General features: G+C 45.7%; 1 protein-coding gene across 2 annotated transcripts in view; it reads right to left on the reverse strand.

Annotated features, from left to right (window-relative positions):
* Positions 1-17748, reverse strand: part of NT5DC3 (5'-nucleotidase domain containing 3) — a 49944-nt gene that overhangs the window by 21455 nt on the left and 10741 nt on the right. For both annotated transcript variants that reach the window (XM_016126998.2, XM_016126999.2), the window contains exons 2-4: positions 13854-14038; positions 5161-5235; positions 4634-4689 (exon numbers count right to left, since the gene is read on the reverse strand). In XM_016126998.2, the coding sequence (XP_015982484.2) occupies positions 4634-4689; positions 5161-5235; positions 13854-14038 (316 nt within the window). The remainder of the gene's footprint in view (positions 1-4633; positions 4690-5160; positions 5236-13853; positions 14039-17748) is intronic.

The following is a 17748-nucleotide window of genomic DNA, read 5'->3' on the forward strand; positions in this document are numbered from 1 at the left end:
TGCGCGATAATCTGCAAATGAATCCAGCCCCTCCGTACACAGGAAAAAATAAACCTTAGAGTCAGAGCAGCTAGATTTCACCCCTGACTCTGCTGCTAGCACTGTGAGCAGGTGCTTTCACCTGGGACTCAATGACCTAATATCGCCTCACCTGGAATCGCCTACTCTTGAGTGTTATGAAGAATAAAGCCTGCTCATCTCCCCCTTCCCTAGAAGAGAAGGTGCTTGCGAAACAGACCGCACAATGAGGAAACCACAGAATGAATGAATGATGGGAACCCCACGCTGAGCTACAATGAGAGCATAAATAATTCAGCAAGAATTCTAGTTACTAATGTAGATAGGTTGCTAAGCATTCAAAATCACTTGGCCAGTATTAAAGTACATATAAAATACAATTTGTTTGATTTGTAACTTTAATGAAAACATTCTTTCAGACTCTTTCCTTCACTCTCCACCCTCATATTACTTTTAAAAACACCTGAGTGGATTCATCAACAGTTTGTCTCCAATCCTAATTAACTTGTTACAACTACTATAAGCTTTTGAAAACAAAAGAGGGACTGCACTTCTGTTTATCTTTGCTCCAGAAATCAGATAAGATGCTGGCACTCAGCCAGATCCTTCTCAACAGTGACCTTGGCAAACAGCTCCTGCTGAAGAGGCAGCCGTCAAGCATGCACACGCCTAAGGCCCTAACACTCAGAAAGAAAATACCAAAGTAAAAGAACTCTGCCAGGTGAGTGATTCCTCGGCCTCCACACTAGGCTCAGCCCAGGCCTTCGGAAGCCACTACTACCTTGAAACAGTCACAGGCACCTGGCCACACAAGCTGCACCCTTAAGGCCCAAGTAACCAGATGTCCACTCAAAAGGAGCAGAGAAATCAGTCTGCGGGAGGCAGTTCCCATAGACGGAGCACCACGCAGAACTACTGTGACCGGCTAAGGCGGCCTAAAACGACACCGAAATCGAAATGAAAACTACTTCGCATAGCCCTGTGCGGTTATGAGACACATACAGGTTAGAAGCACAGATGTGAGCAAGTCCTGCCTGGGGTTCAAATCCCGGCTCCCTTAATTACTAGAGATAGTAGCTGACAAGGAATTTAACGTGTCCAGGTCTCCGTGTCATCTTAAAAATGGGAACGATAATAGTACCTCTTTCCTGGTGTTCCTGAGGTTAAAGGAGTTACCGTATACAGAACAGTAACTGGTATATGGTGAGCACTGTCAGAGCTTTGCTGGTGGGACTGTGATGGGAACGACCAACCCTAGCTTTTCTCAAGGTTCTGATTAAGAACTGAAAATGTGGGTACAAAATGGGACTGCAGTGGGGAGCCAGTCTGCCGCCTCCTCTGCCCAGTGGCAGTCACTCCCACAACCCAAAACATAAAATTCACCCCCAAGCAGGAACTGCGGGTCCCATGCGGCAGGTCTCAGAAACAAGCGAGGCTGAGCCGGGAAGCATGCTTCCCAGCCATCCGCTCATCCATTACCCCTTTTCAGGGGAAAAGAAAGAGAAGACATTTGTGCATGCATATAGTGAGTGCCTTGGGCACTGTTCCAAGCATGCTTTAATCTGTAAGACAAGCTGGAATCGTGCCCAGTTTGCAGAGGGGCAAACCAAGGCTTTGAGAGGTCAAGAGTTTGCTCAAGGCCACACACATGTGAGCAGTAGGGCCAGGGTTTACACTCAGGGAGCCCATCTATGCACCCCTGCTGCCTGGGCCCGCCACACCCTCTCTCAGCACTGAGCGCAAAGCGACCTTCCCAGGTCCTAAAGCTGAACACTCCCTTCCCTTCCAAATGCCTCACTGGCTCCTCTGGCCTCGCCTGTCCATGCACCTTACCACAGCGGCAAATGTATCTATAGATGAGATGAGACAATTAGAGGAACCACAGTATCATGTGACCGTAGAAGAGGAAAGAAAAAGACCATTTCAGGTTGAGGGGTGAAGAGAGGCCTCACCACAAGTCAGCCCTGAAGGATGAGTGAGATTTCGAGAAGCAGAGAGGAAAGAAATCGGTTTCCTGGCAGATGCCGGCGTGAACAGATGCCGAGCAGTGAGAAAGGAGAACTCGGAGGAAAGGACTACGTGTGTTGTTTGCGCCTGCCCGACATCTGCTCCCTCCGAGATTGGCTGAAACTGTTAGGAAACTCCTCCCCTCCTGTCGACCTGGAGCTGGGGGGATGCTTGGTACTGCCAGGGCCACCACAGAGAGGGGCCTGTCTGAGAGGGGCCAACCCCGAGAGCAAGAAGGAGGTCCGACCATAGCAATTTGGCCCCTGGAGCCAGCCGAACCAGCAACCGCATGGTCCTCAGACTGCGGCATGAGTGAGCCGACACTGTGTTTTTGTTTACGCCTGTTTGAGTTGGATTTCAGTCACTTGCAACAGGGACTTAACCAATTCAGGAAGCGAAGGAGCTATGTACGAAAGAAGAGGAAGTGAAGGTTGGCAGAAAACCTAAGGGGTTTAGGCTCTATTCTTTAGACAGTGGGCAGCCATCCAAGATTTCAAAAGAGAGGAGTATGTGGTGAGGAGCAGTGTTTTAGGTAAATCAGTTGAGCAACAATGTCCAGGAGGGACCTCACGGCAGGTAACTGTGAGGCCCAGGAGAGAAGGAATGAGTGTCTGAGTCAGGGGGCTGACGGCAGAAACACAGATGGAGAGATGAATCGAAAGATCTGCTCAGGGATTTCTAGTTATCACTCACACATTCAGAAAGTCCATACTGCATGTGGGCCAAGAGCACAGACTCTAGAGCCACACTGCGTGGGTCAGAATTCTTCCTCTGCGTGGCTGTAAGCAAGTTACTTAACATCTCTGGTACTAATAAGTAAGTGCCTACCTCTACCTCGTAAGGTTATTTTGAGGATCAAATGCATTAAAGCAAATAAATTGGAAGTGTGGCAATGTGTATCTCATAGCATGACTCAATATTTATTAATTGCTATTTATTATTACTAATATTATTGTTATTCTCATCACCACCACCACCACGTCTCCCTCCAGAAACACCATGCAATGACAATAAAAGAGTTGGGTATAAATTGCTCAAAAGGTAAAGAAAATGAGAGCAAAGGCATCAGTAAATGAGACATTTTCAACATGTTTTTGGAAGTCAAATCCCAGATGAAAAGGAGGCACCTGACTTAGCAACACCGAGAACAGGGGCTTACAAGGGGGACACCAAAGAAAAGAACTGATGAACCACCACAGATCCCGGAAAGGCTCAGCCCTTCGAGACACCAGGCAGCTCCTAGAGGATGCGCTCCAGCAAGATGAGGGGGTAAAGCTGGAAAGAAGCCATGGGAACCAAAGAAGAGGAAAAGGGGCGGACATCAGTCCAAAGATGAGCAATCAGTGGAGATCAGAGCAGGAGGCAGCTGTCAACTTTTTAAAAAAGTAAACGACGGGTTATATAAAATGTGTGAATTGTTGGGAAATAAATGCATGCTTGATATTAGTGACGGAGCGTTTAGACAAACTAGGGATACCTACATAGAAAACTAAGCAAATAAAAAGTGAGGTTATTGTTAAATCTAAGAAAGACTTAACACTGTACCAGGAACAAACAATCACAGTGCAAACAACGATGGTCATATGCCCAGATACGAAGATCTTATCGAGGTCAGAAGAATGAGGCCAGAGAAGAGGGGTGTGTATGCGAGAGACCCGAATCCTCATCTCTCATAGCAGGGATGATGTTCGGGATTGACAAATTAGGAAACAGAAGAGTGAGTATATTAATTAGAAACAGGAAGAAAAAAAAATGCTTTAATTCAAGAAGAGTTTAAGGGGTTTGGGTCGGGGAAGGAGGACAGAGGACTGCTGTTGTCTGCTATGGCATTTTTAGTCCTATTTGATTATAACTGTGTGTGTGTGTGTGTGTGTGTGTGTGTGTGAGAGAGAGAGAGAGAGAGAGAGAGAGAGAGATACCTGGATAAACAAATATTAACTTTAGCAAAGAATCTGTGAGAGAAGAATCTAAGATATACACACCTCTTAAGGTACCTCATGTTAATCTAGACAGAAACCACACTCCTAAACCCCACACAAATTTAAGAATGAGAAAAAGTAAAACCCTTCATCATTTTCAAAGTTACAAAGACCGCTGACTGAGCTAAGTGCTTCTACGAATTCTAACAAAAGAAAAGTCTTAACATCCAAACTACTTGACGACCGCCATGGAAAGAAAAACGTGCACACTCGCCCCAACACCCCTCCCCACCCAAACCTCCTCTCCGGGACCCGACCTTGGCTGGCCGGCCATCACCCATCACCTCCAGAAAGCCAGGCCCCCCACCCCAGAGTCCTCCAGAGAGCTCCCGGTTGTCTCAGCACATGCCCATCATCACCCTGGTCACTCCGGAATGCAGTCACTGGTTTACGCGTGTGGCCTCGCCCTTCGCCCCGAGCTTCCTGAGAACATCCTTATAGGCCAAACCATCAGCATCTACCACGGCAGCCGCCCCGATGAATGCTCTTGAATGAGGGAGGGAGGGAAGAAATGACTCCCCAATACACACACTGCAGCCCTCCTCAGTCGCTCGACAGTCAGTGGGTCTTGAAACTCAAAGCCACTTGGTTCCTTTGGGTGAATTAAATTTGCCTCCTCTTACCCTTACCTGTAGACAGTTCCCAGCTGGATGTAATGAAAAGCATCAATCTTCATCAGTATTGCCTTCAAAAACATAAACGATGGATGCAGGTAAATAATACACAACAATTTGCATATTTAATGAGAATTCTGGTGTCATTATAAACCCCATCCGCATTTAAGTTGTCATAACAAAGCAGCACACCGTGTGCTGTGTGCTTCGGAAAGGTCTGCTTGCTGATTATAGGGTACTGTGCAATTCATTAAGGAAATGGCCTATTGGCAAAAAAAGGATGTGACAATTGGCAACTCAAAACACCAAAAAGGGATACTGGGAATAAACGGTATCTTCCAAATTGCGAAATGCATTCATGCTTTTCTAATACAGTCTCTTGAAAAAGACTTAATTCAAAGATGTTTTGAGTAATTCATTTCTGCAGCCCAAAAGAACACTAATTTTAAATCAATTTATGTGTTGAGCAGAGAAAAACACCAGGAGTACATTTTATTCCCAAACACCGTTAAACTGCAGAAACACATGAGAATTAAACCTACCCGCTGCACATCATAATGCAGTCCGCGAATTGCAAAACCGGGGTCGTACTCATACTTCCTGATTTCCACGGGATACTAAGAAGAAAGAAAAGAACCCATTTTAGCTAACAATGTACTAAGTTCAAGGTCGTGTCCGGATTTGGCCCTCGTCCAAAGGCCAAGGTGGCTAATGCACTTGGTTGGGAAGGTGGGGTCAAAAGGGGCAGACCACATCGTGTCCTTCTGCTTCCGGAAGAACCTCCTGGCCCGAGTCCTCCCTCCTGCCTCACTGACTGTTGATCTGCCCATCACAGGCGAGGCCTCATCTCCCCAACTTCTCTTGCCCTAACTGCCCCCTCCCCTCCTTTCCCTCTGCATCCAGACTCCCCAGTCCCTGAGAGCCCATAAACACATCGGCCTCTACCTCCTTTAACACACTGTCGACCGTCATCCATCGAGCTCACCTCTGAGCACCTGCATGTCGCAGCCCCCGACGAACCTACCATCAGGTTCATGGAGAGACTCAAGCTGAAAAGTTTTCAAAGAGGCCCCTCCATACCGCTTTCATCATTCTTCTCACCTGGCTGGCCACTGCCCACCCTCCATGACTGGAGGGACCGGACCCCACAGCTGTCGGTGCAGCCCCCTCCCACTCAGGCCTGCAGAAGCCCCTTCTCAGTACGTGGCTCCGAGTTATTGCTCCAATGCTCTGACTCAGAACATGCAGCTCGGCTCCCCCGATACTTCTTGGTTATTAAACCGGTCCTCAAACTATGCAAAAATCCCAGCTCCCTCCTTACCTACTGCTCAGAATGAGAACACTAGCTACTCCACTGACAGAACTGATGTACCGAGCGCTGTGGGCCCTGCCACTCCCATTTTACAGATGGGCCATCTGAGGCCCCAGATAAAACCACCAGGCCTGGACCACACAGCTGGGGCGTGGTGGGCAAGGCGTCAGGCTCTGGCCTCCGCCCCTGCTCTCCCCGTGCTCTCCCCCACCCCGCCTCCCTGCTTCGCCCGCAGAGCACAGACCTGCAGGGCGGAACACCCGTTCTGTGTCACCAGAACTTTCCAATCATGACGTAAACTGTTCCAGTAAAAACCGAGGCGATGGTCAGGATGCACGAGAAACCCATCTGCATGGCCACATGGCTCCTTTTCAGGCCAGAGTCACGCTGGCGTGGGAACATTTCCTGGTACCACCGGGCGGAACCACATATGGCAAGTTTGCAATTCAAGCTGCACAAAGCGCTGACTCGAATGTCACATTTGGGTTCATCTGTCTGACACCTGCCACGCGTACCAAGAAGTCACTACATGACGCTGCCACTCAGGGGCGTTCCCAAGAATTCTGAACGCTGTGCAAGATTCTCCTTTTCCACTCTCATACTTCATATACACACACCCGGAACCCAGCACACGGCACCAGACTCCTGCTAACCGAAGTGAGGCTCCGGGACCCCGCCCCTCTGGTGTCCCCTTTCAACTCAGGAGTGACGGATGAGTCAGGGGTTTCTTGGAGAGGGACTTTTGCTGAGTCTTGGCCATGTGCCACACACTGTTCTAGACACTTCCTGTGATGTTATTTGCTCCTTACTCCCCCAGCATGAAGGAGGTAGGGCACCCCATGTCCGTTTTACTGTTGACTAACCTGAGAAGCAGGGCTGAGAAGCCTGCCCAGAATCGCAAAGATAAACAGAGGTCAGGCCAGTACTCAAACCCAGGTCCAGGTCCCGCCCAAGTCCATCCCAATCACCCTGCAATCCATGCTAGCCCAACTCTGAGCCGCCCTGCTGCCTCCTGTGACGGCCGGTACCACCACCTAGAGGGCTCAGTGACTTTGCTGGGGGGACTCACGGTTCGGTGCTACTTTAGCCGAGAGACGGGATGTGAATAGGGGAGCATGCACACTCTGTCCACGGCCTGCTGCAAAGTCTGGGGCTCCTTCCTGGAACAGGGCTTAGCTGGGCTCCCCAGCCGGACACAAGACGTCACACTGAGACGTGGCCCCACACCCACGCACATTCCCCTGCCTGTCGCTGTCACTGTGTATTCTTGGGGAGCCACTCCTGGTAGATACACAATGGTTCTTCAAATGGTCCAGAGACCAAAGTAGATGACCTGGAGACCTGACAGAAGTGGCTAAAAGAGCCTCCACAGGACAAGTAACAATGCAGAACACAGGCTAAATTCTAGTCTTACTAGGTGCTACCTGGGTGACCTTAGGTAAGATCATCTGTGTCTCTGGGCCTCGGCGCTCTCATCTACAAGGTAAGAATAACAAGAGTCCTGCCTTACGTGAAAGCAGAAAGGATTGAGTTAAAAGGTTCCTGCGGGGAGCCAGGGCCGACTCCGGCATGTAGCACATGTTCGAGAACACCACGTTGCTTTGCGGGATGGGGCATCAGGAGGCTGGGCTGTCAGACCCGCCCCACCAGCCGCTGCTGCACTCCCGGAGGACTTCGGGCGAGTTCCTTTACCTCGCCAGGCCTCTCCTTCACACGGGAAATCAACTGGGGTGATCTCTATGCTCCACTCCTGCCCCTAAGCTATACTTCCCCATTCAAGCAGCCACGTCCCAAAGGTCCTCACGGCCCCTTTCCACCACACACGCACACACACACACACACCACACACGCACACACGCACACACACGCAGCACCTCGAGGAATCACTGGTCATGGCAATATCCAGTCAAGGAAGCCAAAGCTGCTCACATCGGCCAGGAGGTCACGCTTCTCGCCAATGGCCTACGGCTAGGCTTTCTGGACTCGTCATAGTTTAGAAACTTTCCACCAGCCTGAAAAACATGACTCACCCAATGTGTCATGAAGATTACTGTTATCCCTAAAAGCAGGAAGAAATAGATAAAAGGACCTTTACTTGAGATTTTTATTAAAAGTTTTCTTATTTAGGCCTAGACTGGTTTCCTTCAGTACCTGGATTTGCTTCCAACTCCCGGGGCGATATGGGTAGGCTAGTATGTGTGGACTGAGAAAGAGCAAGGTTTCACCCTGAAAATGCTACAGAAATGTCTCTCATAGCCTCAAGGAAAGTTAAGACCAAACACTTCAGAAAACCCAGGGGTTCCCATGTGGGTGACTCCTACAGTTCTGCAGCTTGGCCATGCACCCCTTCCTGGCTAATAACGGAGCCCTGACCACAGCTTGACCTCAACATTACAACACTGCCCGTGATCCCTGAGGTAAGGATGTCTATAAATATATCCGTTTTTCAGAGGTCCCAGTATGATATTTAAAGTAGCCTACCTTACGGGGCAGTCTAATTAGAGGCAGAGTAGACGAGCATAAGCAGCTTCCCAAAATCCACACAAAACATGAAGTGGGGGCTAAATGTCCTATGTCAGAGCAGCAGTTCCACACCAAGCACAACACTCTCGCTTAACTGTGGAATTCCACAGAGACGCCAAGTGCTCACTGAGCACATGCTCTGTCCACTGGGAATGTGGCCATGAGCAAGATTGACAGTCTGTGACCCTAAGAAGTTTCCATTCTACTAAGAGGACACAGACCGTAAACAAGTGAACACACAGCGTAGTGATAAGTACTATGAACAAAATGTAGTCTAAGGGTTCAGAGAGCGCAAAAAATCAGAAATGAGGCACAAGGCCTCGGGCTGCCTGGAGCCAGGGAAGACCATCTAAACCGGAGGAAATGGCGGGCGCAAAATGCAAAGGCACAAAGGTAGGAACACGCCTGGCAGCTCGAGGAGCAGCAGGGGGGCTGGTGTGGCGGGCGCCGAGTGGGAGCAGGTGGGAGGAGGGGCTGGCAAGGAAGCCGGGGGGCGGGAGCACCGAGGGCATCTGTCTTCCAAGGCGTGGTGGGGAGGCATGGGGGGTGGAGCCCAGCAGCGATGTGACTGATATTTAAAGGTGCTCTCTTGCTGCTGAATGGAGAGCAGACTCGGGAGCAGTAACAGAAGCAGGGAGACCTGTCAGGAAGCTGCTGCACCATCCGGCGAGGCGATAGGTGGCCTGGACCAGGGTGGTGGCAGCGGGGGAGGTGAGAAGTGGATCGAGTCCAGACACATTTTGAATGAATTATCTTCTGAATGAATGAAAAGAAAGCTCACAGCTGCAGAGTGACTTCCTCCCAAAGAGTGCAGCATGAGAAGGGAGAAAAAGTGTCAACAGTGGAGAGGCCTGATAAACTTGACCTCCGCCAGCCGATCAAGGCCAACGTCACCAGTGACGTCGCACTGATGGCTTGGAGCCTGGATAAGAGGTGAGGAGCACGGCGCTTTCCCTCTGTGGTCTTCTTCCTTCAGACCCATAACCCCAGTGTGACCATGAGGAAAACATCCGACAAATCCCAAGAGACGGGCCTCCTAAAACGTACCCCAAACTGTCAAGGTCGTCAAAAACAAGGAAAGTCTGAGAAACTGTCAAAGCCAAGAGGCGCCTCAGGGGGCATGACAACTACGGGTAATGTGGTGCCCTGGATGGGCTCCTGGAAGAGGAAAAGGACATTAGATAAAAACTAAGGAAATCTGAACTGAGCACAGACTTTAGTTAAAATTTAATATTGGTTCTTTCGTTGTGATAAATGTGCCACAGTGATGTAACATGTTAACATCAGGGAAAACCAGGTGTGGGCCACACAGACAGGAGCTCTCTACATTACCTTTGAGAATTTCCTGTAAACCTAAAACTCTTCTTAACATTTATCTTTTAAAAACGAGAGAGAGGGCCTGCAGCACGTGCTGAGGGCTCACGCGTGGAGCGCAGGACGACGTCGGGGGTCACGTCATGGCCGACAGGCTTTGGGTTGACGTCAGCGCCAGTTAACGAGCGAGAACACTGATGAGGGCATGAATCGGAGAGAAGAAATCAAGACCTCTCTTAACACTCTTTTTCATCCCTTGGTGGACGTGTGGAATTAAGATACCAACAGAGTTACTAACCCAGTATTTTTTATTTCTGTTTTTGTAAAAACTCATTCTTATAAAAAAAAAAAAGAAAAGAAAAGAAAGAAAGAAAGAAAGAAAAAGGGTAATTAAGAAGGAGCTGGAACTTTTACATTTGCTTTTTGGGAAGATGCTCAACTGCACACTCACTGTTCTATTACTGTGCGTCTCAAAAGCAGCTGTCTCTCCATCCCTAGTACATTTAGTCTTTGGCAGGAAAAGCGGCACCAAACCCAATGCTTCCAGCAGCATCTAAGAAGAATTCTTTTCAAATCCAAAGTAAGAGAAAAATCTGCATGAGCCTAACTGATGCTATAAATATTCCCGATATAATTAGTGTTACAACATATTTCTTTCATCAAAGCAACAAACAGACACAATGGGAATGGAATTTCAATGATCTTAAACCTAGAAGTGTTCCTAAGCATAATGATTGCACCTTTCTATTTCCCCTTTTCTCTCGAATTTCATAAATTGGTTATCTTCATAAATTTTTAATCTTCATGAATATTTTCTCTTCATATGAACAATAAGCTCATAGGCCAGCAACACAAGGTGTTATTCCACAAGCGGCGACATGGAATAAAGGAGAGAGCATCTGTGCCGTGGAAATAAACAGATCTAAGCTCAAATCCTGGGTCTGCCTCCTACTGGTCTTGTGGCCTTGAACTACTGGCTTAAATCCATAAGCCTCGGTTTCCTCAGCTATAAAACAGAGACAATATCTATGTGCAAGGTTGTCATGCAGATTAGAAATGATAGCCATAGCTCGTATTTATTGTTTTCTATGTGCCACAGACTTGACATAAATTAAGTCATTTAATTATTAAAATAACATTGTAAGGAAAGTACTATGTCCACTTCACAGAGGAGGAAACCGAGGCCCAGAGCAATGAGGTGAGTTTCTCAAGATTACCTATGAAATAAGTGGCGAAAACCAAGATTCGAACCCCAGACAGACACCGGGCTCTAGAACCTGTGCTTTTGGTACCCAGCAGACAATCAACAGATGGTGCTGTTAGTAACGACGACCTTCACTTCACAAGTGATAGCGGAGTCACGGCCAACACTGCAGGGGACCTGGGACTAGGATGCCAGCACCGATGCGACCCCCGCTTCAGCTCGATCTCCCAGCGGGGTGCTGAGGAGGGGGTAGAGGCTGGCACGCGGGAGAGCAAGGGCGGGCCCATCTAGTTCTCATTCTGCTTCCAACCTCGCAGTTAAGGAAACGGCTGTGGGTGAGACAGAAGAGAGAGTCCTTTGAACACACAGAGAAATGCGGCTGTGTGGCAAATGGCTAGACGGGTTGACATCTGGTAAAGTGGCCATAACTAAAGAAAGCTGGCTGTTGGCTTGGTGGCTAGAGGGAATGTTATTTTTCGGCAAATGCCATTTCTGTATTTTGCATAAGGACATAATGAGTTGTTTATTAAATCCACTGATAACCAAAAGCTGAGGAGATCAAGAAATATATGTATCAATGGTGAGGATACACAACTAATGGAAATTTTGGCAGCATTAATAAAGGCAAGGTATCGAGAATGAGGGAGGAGATGGCCTCCCTTTATTCCACACCCATCAGACCCGACCTGCAGTAACATATCCAGTTCAGGGCCTCACATCTGAGAGGAATAAACCAGGGCACACGCAAAGGAGCGTGACCAAGATGATGAAAAGAATAGAAAAAAGGCCAAATGAGAATGGTTGAAAGAACTAAGAATAATCGGCCTGGTAAAGAAGGTTTGGGGGGCATAACAGCTGGTCTGGTGTTATACAGACCTATTACTCAGTTTTAGGTTTCTCCATGCATCCCACCTTTGCTGAGACACTCCTTCCAGACTGCTGAAATATTACTTTCTTTGTTGTTTTCCCAATTCCCTCTGGCAGAGAAAGTCGTTCCAACCGCCCTCCACACTTCCTTCGCCCTCTATCCAGATGTCTGTAGAGGCCTCCACCATTCTTCTGCCTACCTGACTGATCCCCTACTAGGCTGCTGGGTCTCCCAGGGCAGTACCTGGGTCCTTCTCACCTTCGTCCTCCCTGCTTCTGTGACAGGGCTCGGCACGGAGAGATATTTAATAAAGGTTTAAGGAATGTGTGAAGGAATGAATGAAGAAGAGAGACTGATGCTGAAAGCTGTATGAAGCACATTTCTTGACCCATGGAAGAATCTCCCCCAAATCAGAACTGCCTCTGGGAGTAACGCACTCTGGTCTGAGATGGAGATTCAAACGGCACGTCCTGGGACGCTGTGGGGGTTCTCCGAGAGCACGAGTCCAAATGACCTCTGAGGACACGGCACGTCCTGGGACGCTGTGGGGGTTCTCCGAGAGCACGAGTCCAAATGATCTCTGAGGACGCGTCTCATCCTCGTTCCTGAGATGTGTACTCACGCTAGACTAGAGGAAAGCATGTCAGGTTCTGAGTGTTTCTTTTTTCCTTCTTTATTCTAAACTCTCCACAATACGATGCACCAGAAGACATGATTTGAAGTGACTTAAATCAGTGATGAAGGTAAAACATTGTGTATTTATACCATAAGCCCTGACATGTTTTTTTTCTTTTTTGTAATCCAAGTGCCTGACTTAAGACTGGACTTTGGAAGCATCCATTCCAAAAAGGCATCCCCTCTAAATCTCAAATAAACACACTGCTAGGCACACCAATTGGGTACGGAGCCAAGCCACCTCCCCCTCCTAGATATAGCTCCTTCAATTTAGAGATCTTTGTTCATTTCAATAAACGACCACTGGGCTACTTGTTTGTTTTCTCTTTCCATGCTTTAAATTCCTGCTCTTATGTTTTAAATTCACCATTAAAGGGCGAGCCTAGGAAACTACAGCCACCGCCTCCCCATCCTCGACTCCAGTAAAAGCAGAAGCCCAAACCCCACCTGCCCCCTCAACCTCACTGTGCGGCCCCGGGCATGCTGCGTAACTTCCAGGTCTTATAACTAATAAGCCCAAACCTTTTCGGTTTTCTGGTGGTTACTGCTGAAGGGCACCTTGCGATCCTAAGAACCACAAGGACTGGTCCCACCACGACACTGGTTACTGACAGGCTGAGACCAGTACGAAGCATATTGGCCATCATTTGAAGAATTCCTTCTAAACAGAACTCAACGGGCTGCCCCTCTCTGCGCCTCAGACTTTGGAAGAAACTAGGTCACCGCTCTGTGAGAAATTTCTGCAGGTAGAGCCCCTCTAATGAGTAACTTGGGACAGCTTTTTGTCAAGAGACATCTAAAGATTTAAAAAAAAAAAAAAAAAAAAAACTATCTTCTGGGTACAAAGTTTCAGTTATGCAAGTAAGCAAGTTCTAGAAATCTATTATACAGCATGGTGCATACAGCCGTCAATTTGTATTGTATACTTAAAATTTGCTAAGAAAGCAGATCTTATATGAAGTGTTCTTAACACACACAGGCACACAAATAATAATCATAGTAAAGGGGGCAGGAGGAAACTTTGGGAGATGACGGAGAGTTTACGGCCTTGATGGTGAGGATGGTTTCACAGGTGTATACTGATTCCCAAACTCATCGAATTGTCTACATTAAATACATACATACTGCTTTTCACATGTCAGTCATATCTCAATAAAGTGGTTTAAAAAAAAAAAAAACAATGTTCCAGATAGACTGGAACAAATTCGACTCATTCATTCAGCCACGGCCTACCAAATGACATCTATATGCCAGGCGCCATGAGGCCACATCGGCTCACGGCTGTTCTTCAAATGTCTAAGGACAGGGGAGGAAGACTAAAACGCCCCTGTGCTCTTACCCGGTGTTCATTGATAAGGAGGTCTCGAGCAGCATTAAAGATCAGTGTGTGGAGGTGCTTTGAATAAAACACCAGGGTGTAGTCATAATCGAAGCCATAGACCTCAATGTCCGACAGGCTCATCTCATTGTTGGAGAAAATGGCGTCTGGATTCAGCAAGTTGCTCATGATAGAAGGAACCGATTCTGGAAGTGGAGAAAAAAGAATACGTTACACCATATGATAAATAAGGGTTAGTATGACTGCTAAATAAAGTAAGCAAATGAAAGTTCAAGAGAGATTTGCTTTACCTTGAAAACATTAGGCTGAGTGAAAGAAGCCAGCCACAAAGGACTACACGTTGTATGATTCCGTTGGTATAAAAGGTCTAGGATACGCATATCCACAGACAGAAAGATTAGTAGACTGGGAGGATGTGGAGAAATGAAGCGACCGCTAATGGGTATAGAATTTCTTTTTGGAGTGGTAAAAATGATCTAAAATTAATTATGGTGATGGTTGAAGAACTGACGTAAATGTGCTAAAAACCTGAACACGAGACTTTAAGTGGGTGAACTGTATAGCATGTAAATAATACCTTAATAAAACTGTTATTACGAAAGAATATTTACGTCGACATGACAAAAAGATTTGCTTTGTTTATAAGAGTCAGTCAACTATAGATTTTAGAAGACAGATGATTAAATTTAAAAATCATGTCATCCCCCAGAAAACAACTATTAACATTTGATGTATTTGCTGCCAATATTGTTCTGTGTATGTTTTTACATAGTTGACCTCGCACTGTATATACATACAGCTTTGTACTATGCTCTCTAAATTTAATATTCTACCATGATTGCATTCTATCATTACAGACTTTCTGAGAACATAACTTATAAATCATTACATAAGATTTAGGTATACTGTGCCAAATCAACCTATGTTATGCATTTAGGTTTTTTTCCTATTAAAAAAAATAATAATAACACTGCAATAAGTATCTTTGTGTTAGTTTTTACTTTTCAGATTCTTTCAGATGGTTTATTACAAGTGTGATTAACCCCCAGCCTACCATCAGGGTCCCTGGATCCAATAACAGTTTAGAGTTTCTTCTTTTGAGCAGTTCTAATTGTGTGTAAGGATAGCTATTTCAAGACTTATTCTTTCTTGGAAGTTTTCCCAAAACTCAATCTACCTTACAATTTCCATAAGTCCACCAGACCCTTTTAAAAATCTAAGAGGCAATATGAAATGTTCATGATCTTATTCTTCCAACGTCTTGAAACATTTTGCTATTTTTCCATGGCAGGAATTATTTCATCGTTATATGACTACTTCCACCTATCATTCTAAAAAAAAAAAAAAAAAGACTAAGTTAAGAAAGCAGAACGAAAGGAGATTGTCTGGACGGTAAAATAGCAAAATAAATCCTCACTACATCAACCTCCAGTTCCCCCACTGCACTGTCAGACGTATTATATCATTTGCAAGAAGGTGTAAAACGATTCTGAAGATGCCATCTTTGCCATCATTTTCTTTAGCTTTCATCAAACACAGTTGGAAATTCGTAGTTTTCCATTTTTCCACCCATAATGGCGAAAAGATTAAAACTGACAGAAGACAACATTTCACAATTATTAGATGAGTCAGAAGATGAATGTAAAGAGATAGAAAGAGGCTCTCTGGCACCTGATAATAATGGAGAAATTGCTCATGCAAGTGAAATCTTAGACCATGAGTCTTCAGGAACCATATCCTAGATGAAATTTAGGATCAGAATCTGCACAACATATTTCTAAAGTCGAAAAGGAAATCAGATATTCTCATCCAGTTTTCACAGTGAGTCACTTCATGGGAAGAACCTCATCATGTAACATTTTGTCACAGGAACACTATCCTATTTTGCTAAAATATGTGACTGCATTCTTACACCTTGTATGATGTTTGTGCACCAGAATTTATTGAAACAACTCCTAAGTAGACAAACACTGAAGACAGGTAACTTTCTGGAGATGGGTAAAAAACCACATGCATACAAAAATTCAACTCTCCATATTTACTAAAAATGGAACTGTCCTTATTTTACTATTTTTTATGTTACTAAAGACAACCTCCTAGCTCCATTATAACAGCTAATATTTATTAAGCACTTGCCATATACTACATGTGTCATAAACATTTATACATTACCTCATTTAACACTTACGACAACCTTATGAGGCAAATACTCTTATCCCATTTTCTATATGAGGACACAGGAGGCGCTCAGAAATTAAATAATTTGCTGAAGGACACACACCCACTAAATAAATGGCAAACCTGGGCTTTGAACCTAGGAAGTCTGGCTCCAGAATCTAAGTTGTTAGCTCCCTTCCCCAGGATCATGGGAATTAATAAGCATTTGAGAAGGGTGCATTTGTTTCCAAAAATAAAATGGACTCAATCCTTCACCATTTCGGTTTTTACCGGAGTTTATGGTGCTTCTGCTTTCCCTTCTGATCACTTCGTTCTGACTAGGAATGGCCTGGGTTATCCACTTCCATGCTAAGGGCCACCCGAAGTCCTCAAAAGGTACTACTCTAGCAGGGGTGACAGCTCCAATCAGAGGACGGTCCCAGTCGCAGTGAGGTATTCTCAGCACTTCAGAATGCTCTTCACAGCTTTGAGGCTTGGATCCCTTTGAAAACCTAAAGAAGCTATGTATAGAATCCTTTCCCCAGAAGAATGTACACACAGATCTTACAAAATTTTTCATCGAGATTAACCCGACACCTATTCAAGGTCTGGAGTATAATCAGTTGCCATATTACACTAACTTAAAACCAAATTTTTACATCCCCATACAGAATTTCTAGGCCAATGAAAGTAAGTAAATGAATGAATGAATGAATGAATGTTTCTCCCACTGACAATCCACATATGGCTGAGTCTACTGAAAACAGATAATGGAGATTCGCCAATTCCATTTCTTCATTAATTACTTTTGTCAAAATCAATGAGATGATAATCTTGGCTTTTTTTTTCTTTTCTTTTGCAAATAAAAACAACTTGATAGGAAACAGTCACATTATAAGAAACTCAAAGGCAGACAGTTCACAAGAGTTAGTCTTGAGGAAGGGGGAAGCCTATTATCCCAAGCTCTTCAGCACAGAAAACCAAAGACCTGGCCTTATATAATCAATAGGCCACCACGACGATGCTATTTACTGAATTTGACCATGTGGCATTGTAAAGTAAGTGAAGCCGAGTGGCTTATAGATTGACTAAAAGCTCTAGTTTCACAGCCGAACTTTCCAAGGGAAGTTCTAACAGGCTGCTTAAATTAGAAGTTTATATTTAGAAATGGTGTTGGCAATGAAGTCTTTCTCCCCTTCTATCACCAGAGAAGAATATCTGAAGCTCTCAAGGAAACACTATCAAGACAGAATATCACGAATATCCAAAAGGTGCCCAGGAACCAAGCCCCTTGCTGGACTGAGAGCCCAGGGTGTATTTATCACATGAAATCATCACCAGAAAGCATGGATGTTTAACCCGCCATCACTCAAAATACATAGGGGGAACACCGGGAGCTTTAAAAGGATCTCGCCATCCCCTGAACCACTTCAAAAAAGTGCTAAGGCTGTAACAAATACTTACAAGGCAAAAGGAAAGAATGCCAACCACTCAGGAAGAAAGAAACAGTCTGTCTAAACTGCAGACTCTAAAATATAAACAGACGGGCTCTTGATTAGTCAGTTATGTACTTTCCCAAAACAGAACCGAGAGTGGGTACGAATTTAGAAAGTGAATTCCTTTTGTACCTAATGATGACAGCAAGGCTACAAAGAAACGGAGAGACAGCTCTGTTGCTCTGGCCAAAGCTCAGACCCGGTTCCAACGCAGCCACCCCGAGCTGGAAGCCAAGCGCCTT

This window comes from Rousettus aegyptiacus, unplaced genomic scaffold (genome assembly GCF_014176215.1).
Source record: "Rousettus aegyptiacus isolate mRouAeg1 unplaced genomic scaffold, mRouAeg1.p scaffold_m13_p_2, whole genome shotgun sequence".
NCBI classification, from domain to species: domain Eukaryota; kingdom Metazoa; phylum Chordata; class Mammalia; order Chiroptera; family Pteropodidae; genus Rousettus; species Rousettus aegyptiacus.